At 44.4% G+C, this 6,174-nt stretch overlaps 1 protein-coding gene across 1 annotated transcript; it reads left to right on the top strand.

Moving 5' to 3' along the window:
- Positions 1 to 1,130: 1,130 nt before the first annotated feature.
- Positions 1,131 to 2,260, top strand: LOC126687762 (uncharacterized). The gene is made up of 3 exons (XM_050382318.1): positions 1,131 to 1,306; positions 1,561 to 1,627; positions 1,718 to 2,260. The coding sequence occupies exons 1-3, from the start codon at positions 1,131 to 1,133 to the stop codon at positions 2,258 to 2,260; spliced, it is 786 nt and encodes a 261-aa protein (XP_050238275.1).
- The last annotated feature ends 3,914 nt before the right edge of the window (positions 2,261 to 6,174 follow it).

Here is a 6,174-nt window from a genome sequence, read left to right as displayed (position 1 = left end):
GAAGAAGGATTCAATCCTCTAGTGGATGAAGGGGAACAACAATATCCACCCCCTCCTCCACTTGAGAATGTGAATCAACAAAGGCAACAAGAGCGACCAAGGGATGTTCGCCCTTGGGTGCAACCGCAAGTGCAAAATCAACCGAGGCAAACTTTGGGCGAGTTCTTCTTGCCGGATGTGGATAATGCCACGTTCGGATGTTTCGCTATGCCGGTTCAAGCGGCAACTTTTGAGATCAAGCCGAGTACTATCCAACTCTTGGAGAACTGTTGTGCTTTCTATGGGTTGAAGCAGGAGGACCCAAATGCCCATATAGCCAAGTTCTTGGGGGTTCTTAACACGTTCAAGCTTCATGGGATAACCGCGGACCAAATCAAGCTCCAGATGTTCCCTTTCTCTTTGAGGGATAAAGCTAGTTTGTGGCTTCAATCTCTACCCAATGAATCGATCCACACTTTGCGGGAGTTAGCTCAAGCTTTTCTTAACAAGTACTTTCCACATGGAAAGACAACGAAGCTAACCAAAGACATTCTCGAGTTTGTGCAATTCGATGGGGAGTCGCTCTATGAAGCATGGGAGCGTTTTAAGGACTTACAAAGAAGTGTCCCCCATCACAAGCTTAACAAGGAGCATGTGATTCAAATTTTCTATGATGCAACAAATGTCACCACTAGAGCCACTATTGATGCGGCTTCGGGTGGGTCTTTGATGCAAAAGACGTACGAAGAGGCTCTTGAGTTGGTAGAAAAGTTGGCCATGGTTAGTAGCACATGGGGGCCCATGGATAGAAGGGCACCGACTACTCAAAAGTCGGTAATGACGCTTGACCAAGTGAGGGAGATGGAGGCTATCAAGGAAAAAAAATGCTTCACTCCAAGCACAATTGGATGCTTTGAAGAAACAAGTTGCACCAAGAAATGCTCCGGTGGCCTATATCCAAGTAGGATGCGAGTTTTGTGGGGATTTCAACCACTCGGGGGGCGAATGCTTAGCCACGGGGCAAAATATGAGTGAGCAAGTGAACTACATTGGGGGTCAAAGGCAAGCCAATGATCCTTATTCCAACACTTATAACCCCGGATGGAGGAATCATCCAAATTTTGGGTGGAGAAATCAAGAGGGGTAAGGCAATGCTCAAGGGTCTAATCAAGCGGGTTCAAGCTTCCAAAGCAATAATAGGCCTCCACAACAACAAGGTCACTATCAAGGAAACCCAAACCATGGGAACAATTACGGTGGTAGACCACAACATCCTCCCGGTTTTCAACAACCACGAAATACGGATGAGGGAAATGTGCTTGCCAAGGTACTTGAGAAATTAGAAAAAATGGAGCAAAGGGAGAAGAACCAAGCTTCCACTATTCACCATTTGGAAACTCAAATTTCTCAAATGGCTATCTCACTTCAAGGTAGAACTCAAGGGGGGTTGCCATCCACGACGGAGAATAATCCTAGAGAACATGTTAAGGCGGTAGAGCTCCGAAGTGGGAGAAACCTTGAGAAAGCAAATGGGAAGAAGCATGTTGTGGAGGAGGATGAGCCTCAAATTGTGATTGATAGAGCAAGCTCAAGCCACGAATTACCAAGGGAGCGTGAGGAAGTGGCTATCGAGGTTGAAGAGCCTTATGTGAGGCCGCCACCACCACCACCGTTTGTACCACCGGTTCCATTTCCAAGCCGGTTAAGGAAAGCTCAAGGGAACGAAAAATTTCATAAGTTCCTTGAGATTTTCAAGAAGTTGCAAATTAATCTTAGCTTGGCGGATGCACTACGTGAGATGCCACAATATGCCAAGTTCTTGAAGGATATCATCACCAACAAAAGAAGTTGGGATAGTGGCACAACGGTTCCCATTCCGGAAGTGTGTAGCTCCATTATTTTGAATGATTTGCCGGCTAAGTTGAAGAACCCAGGGAGTTTTTCTATACCTTGCACTATAGGAAATATGAGTTCTATAAATTGCTTATGTGATCTTGGTGCTAGCATTAATCTTATGCCTTTAACTCTTTTCAGGACACTTTGTGGAGACCAAACTGTGAAAAGCACCTCGATGGTACTCCAACAAGCGGATCATTCGTTGAAAAGGCCGTTTGGGATTGTTGAGGATGTGCTTGTCAAGGTAGATAAATTCATCTTTCCGGTTGATTTTGTTATCTTGGACTATGCGGTGGATAAGGAGTGCCCAATGATCTTGGGGCGACCCTTCATGAACACCGGAAGGGCTTTAATTGATGTGCATGGTGGGAAATTGACCTTGTGAATCGATGAGGAAACGGTTGAGTTTGATATGAAGAAAGTCATGCGGGGTACCATCGAGGAGGAAGAGTGCATGAGGATTGACTTAGTTGATGAACTTGTGAAGGAACAACTAGAAGCAAACTTGGAAGCATCGAACCGGGGGTTAGAGTTGAAAGTGCAAGAAATGGGGGAGTGTAAGCTATTGCACGATTTGTGCAATCCCCTAAAGTTTGGTTGCACGATTCGTGTAAGAGAAAAAGAAGTTACAGAAGCTAAAACTGAGACTTGCACGATTCGTGCAACACATTTAAGTCACAATGCATGGATCGTGCAAGGCATAGTTAAGGCAGATTTTGAAATTTTCGAAGTGAAACAAGTTGTATTCCAATCCGATGATTCCGAAGATGAGTGCAATGATGAAGACAAGCCCACACCGGAGACTTTGATTAAGAATGAGGGAGTCACACCTCCTTCCTCCCAAGTACCACCTCAAGTCGAAATGAAACCCCTACCTATGCATCTCCGTTACGCTTTTGTCGGAGAAGGTGAAAACTCTACCTATCATCATCTCAAACAAGCTCTCTAAGGAACAAGAGAGGAGGGTTGTGCAAGTAGTGAAGGAGCATGTGTTAGCCATGGGATGGCAAATCTCCGACATTCGAGGCATAAGTCCTCAAGTGGTGATGCACAAGATCAACCTTGAGGATGGAGCCAAGAAGGTTACACAAAGGCAAAGAAGATTGAACCCTAACATGAAGGAAGTTGTGCACAAGGAAATAGTAAAGCTTCTAGACGCTGGGATTATTTATCCGATTTCCGATAGTGGTTGGGTTAGTCCGGTTCAATGTGTACCGAAGAAGGGAGGAATGGCGGTAGTAGAGAACGAAAAAGGGGAGCAAATCTCTACAAGAACGGTTACCGGGTGGAGAGTTTGTATCGACTATCGAAGGTTGAACGCGAAAACTAGAAAGGACCACTACCCGCTACCATTCATTGATCAAATGCTTGAAAGGGTGGCGGGTCACAAGTACTATTGCTTTCTCGATGGATATTCCGGATACAACCAAATTTTGATTTTCCCGGATGACCAAGAGAAGACAACTTTCACTTGCCCCTACGGGACGTTTGCCTATAGACGGATGCCATTCGGATTGTGTAATGCCCCCGCAACCTTTCAACGTTGCATGACCTCGATCTTCAATGATATGGTGGAGGACATAATGGAGGTATTTATGGACGATTTCTCCGTTTTTGGTGATTCTTTCGATGGTTGTTTAGCTAATTTTGAGCGGGTGTTAGCACGGTGTGAGGAGACCAACTTGGTACTTAATTGGGAGAAATGCCATTTTATGGTGGAAGAGGGTATTGTGCTTGGGCATAAGATCTCGGAAGCGGGTATTGAGGTTGATAGAGCCATGACGGAGGTTATTGAGAAATTAGTTGCTCCGGTCACGGTTAAAGGAGTCCGGGCATTCTTGGGCCATGCGGGATTTTATCGCCGGTTCATTAAAGATTTCTCATCTATTGCGAGGCCTCTCACAAGTTTGTTAGTGAAAGACGCTCCTTTTGATTTTACCAAGGAGTGTCATGAAGCGTTTGAGAAATTGAAAGAGGCTCTTGTGACCGCACCTATCATTTCGTCTCCGGACTGGAGCTTGCCTTTTGAGCTTATGTGTGATGCAAGCGATCAAGCCTTGGGGTGTGCATTGGGTCAACGGAAAGATAAGAAGGTGCACGTAATCTACTATGCTAGCCGGACGATGGCCGGAGCACAACTCAATTACACTACCTCCGAAATAGAAATGTTGGCGGTAGTGTTCGCCTTGGATAAATTCCGGCAATACTTGCTCGGATCAAAGTCCATCATCTATACCGACCATGCCGCTTTGAGATACCTTTTTACGAAGCAAGACGCCAAGCCAAGACTTATTCGGTGGATACTTTTGATGCAAGAATTTGACATAGAGATCCGGGATAAAAAGGGCACGGAGAACGTGGTAGCGGACCATTTATCAAGATTTGAAAATCCGGAGCCGATTCCTATTGGTATGGAGATTAATGAGCGATTTCCGGATGAAACACTTATGATGATTCGGGAAGTGAAACGCCGTGGTATGCCGATTTTGCCAATTACCTCTCATCGGAAGTCATGCCTCCAGATTTGACATCGCATCAACGGAAAAAGTTCTTATCCGATGTTAAGAGGTATTTATGGGATGAACCTTTCTTGTTTAAAGTTTGTGGAGACGGAATGATACGGCGGTGTGTGGCTTTGGGAGAAATGATGCCTATTCTATCATCTTGTCACGAAGCCGGTTATTATGGATCGGCAAGAACCGCCGCTAGAGTGCTTGAAAGCGGGTTCTTTTCGCCTACGTTATTTCGAGATGCCAAAGAGTTTGTTGACCATTGTGACCGGTTGGGTAACATATCCAAACGTGATGAGATGCCTTTGACTTCGATTCAAGAAGTGGAGATATTCGATGTGTGGGGAATCGACTTTATGGGGCCCTTTCCGGTCTCATTCAAGAAAGAATACATCTTGGTGTGTGTCGATTATGTTTCAAAATGGGTGGAAGCGGAGGCTTTGCCTACTAACGACGCCAAAGTAGTATTGGACTTCCTAAAGAGGTTAGTGAACCGCTTCGGGACTCCTAAAGTGATTATTAGTGACGGTGGCTCGCATTTTTGCAATCGGCAATTTGGAGCTCTTATGAGAAAGTATAATGTGCACCATCGAGTCGCTACTCCTTATCACCCCCAAACTAGCGGCCAAGTTGAGGTTTCGAACCGTGAATTGAAAAGAATTCTCGAGAAGACGGTGAATGGATCCCGGAAAGATTGGTCATTAAAATTGGATAATGCATTGTGGGCTTATAGAACGGCCTACAAAGCTCCACTTGGGATGTCTCCGTTTCGTGTTGTCTATGGGAAGGCGTGTCATCTTCCTTTAGAACTTGAGCATAGAGCGTATTGGGCTATAAAGAAATTGAACTTCGATTTTAAGGCGGCGGGAGAGAAGCGGTTGCTTCAATTAAATGAGCTGGATGAATTTCGTTTCATGGCATATGAAAACACAAAGCTTTATAAAGAAAAAACGAAGCGATGGCATGATTCTCACATCTCCCCCAAGGTTTTAGAGGTTGGATCGTTTGTTCTTCTTTACAATTCACGTTTGAGGTTGTTTCCGGGAAAATTGAAATCTCGATGGAGTGGCCCATTCAAAATCCGGAGTGTGGCGAATCACGGTGCGGTTGAATTGGAGAATTCTAAGGGTGAGACTTTCAAGGTTAATGGACACCGGTGCAAACCGTATCTTGGGCCTTTGATTAACCGGGTGGAAGATGAAGTCTCTTTCACCACTCCTACTTGAGTCAACCGCGGGATATTCGAGCTTTCGACTCTAAACAAGCGCGCTTGGGAGGCAATCCCAAGAGGTTCGTCTTAAGTTTTGATTTAATTTTTAGTTCATAGTTATTTAGTGTTTATGTTGTTTGTTTATTTTTCGTGTTTTATTTTGTTTTGTTCAAGATAACGCCGGTGTGTTTTGATTGTGATGTGTAGGAGAATGTCGGAAAAAGAAAGAAAAAAATTTCAATTTCTCTCATCTGTGCATTGCACGATTCGTGCAAGCTTCATAAGTCCACTTGCACGAATCGTGCACATCTCAGAACCATGGGCAAAATTTATTTCCAAAATTTGCACGGATCGTGCAATGCAATTAAAACATATTGCTCGATCCGTGCAACATGAAAAGAAGAGAGGGGAATGAAATTTTCTTATTGGCCCATTCTTAAAGCACTTGGATTGTTGTGTGGCTTGATCTTGGCCTTTCATAAGAAGCACAAAACACAAGGATTGATGAGTTGGCATCATCTTGCACCATTCAAATTCAAATTTGGTTTCTTATCCTTAAAAAGCCATCCAACACTTCAT

Source organism: Mercurialis annua, linkage group LG6, assembly GCF_937616625.2.
Source record: "Mercurialis annua linkage group LG6, ddMerAnnu1.2, whole genome shotgun sequence".
Classification (NCBI taxonomy): Eukaryota; Viridiplantae; Streptophyta; class Magnoliopsida; order Malpighiales; family Euphorbiaceae; genus Mercurialis; species Mercurialis annua.
This window is presented reverse-complemented; position numbering and strand designations above follow the sequence as displayed.

Excerpts from the sequence above, each read along its gene's own strand:
- LOC126687762 (XM_050382318.1), top strand. The coding sequence starts at position 1,131 with ATGCTCAAGGGTCTAATCAAGCGGGTTCAAGCTTCCAAAGCAATAATA. Across the intron at positions 1,307-1,560 it reads AGGGAAATGTGCTTGCCAAG|AGCAAGCTCAAGCCACGAAT; the intron begins GTACTTGAGAAA and ends TGTGATTGATAG. Across the intron at positions 1,628-1,717 it reads TCGAGGTTGAAGAGCCTTAT|TTCCTTGAGATTTTCAAGAA; the intron begins GTGAGGCCGCCA and ends AAATTTCATAAG.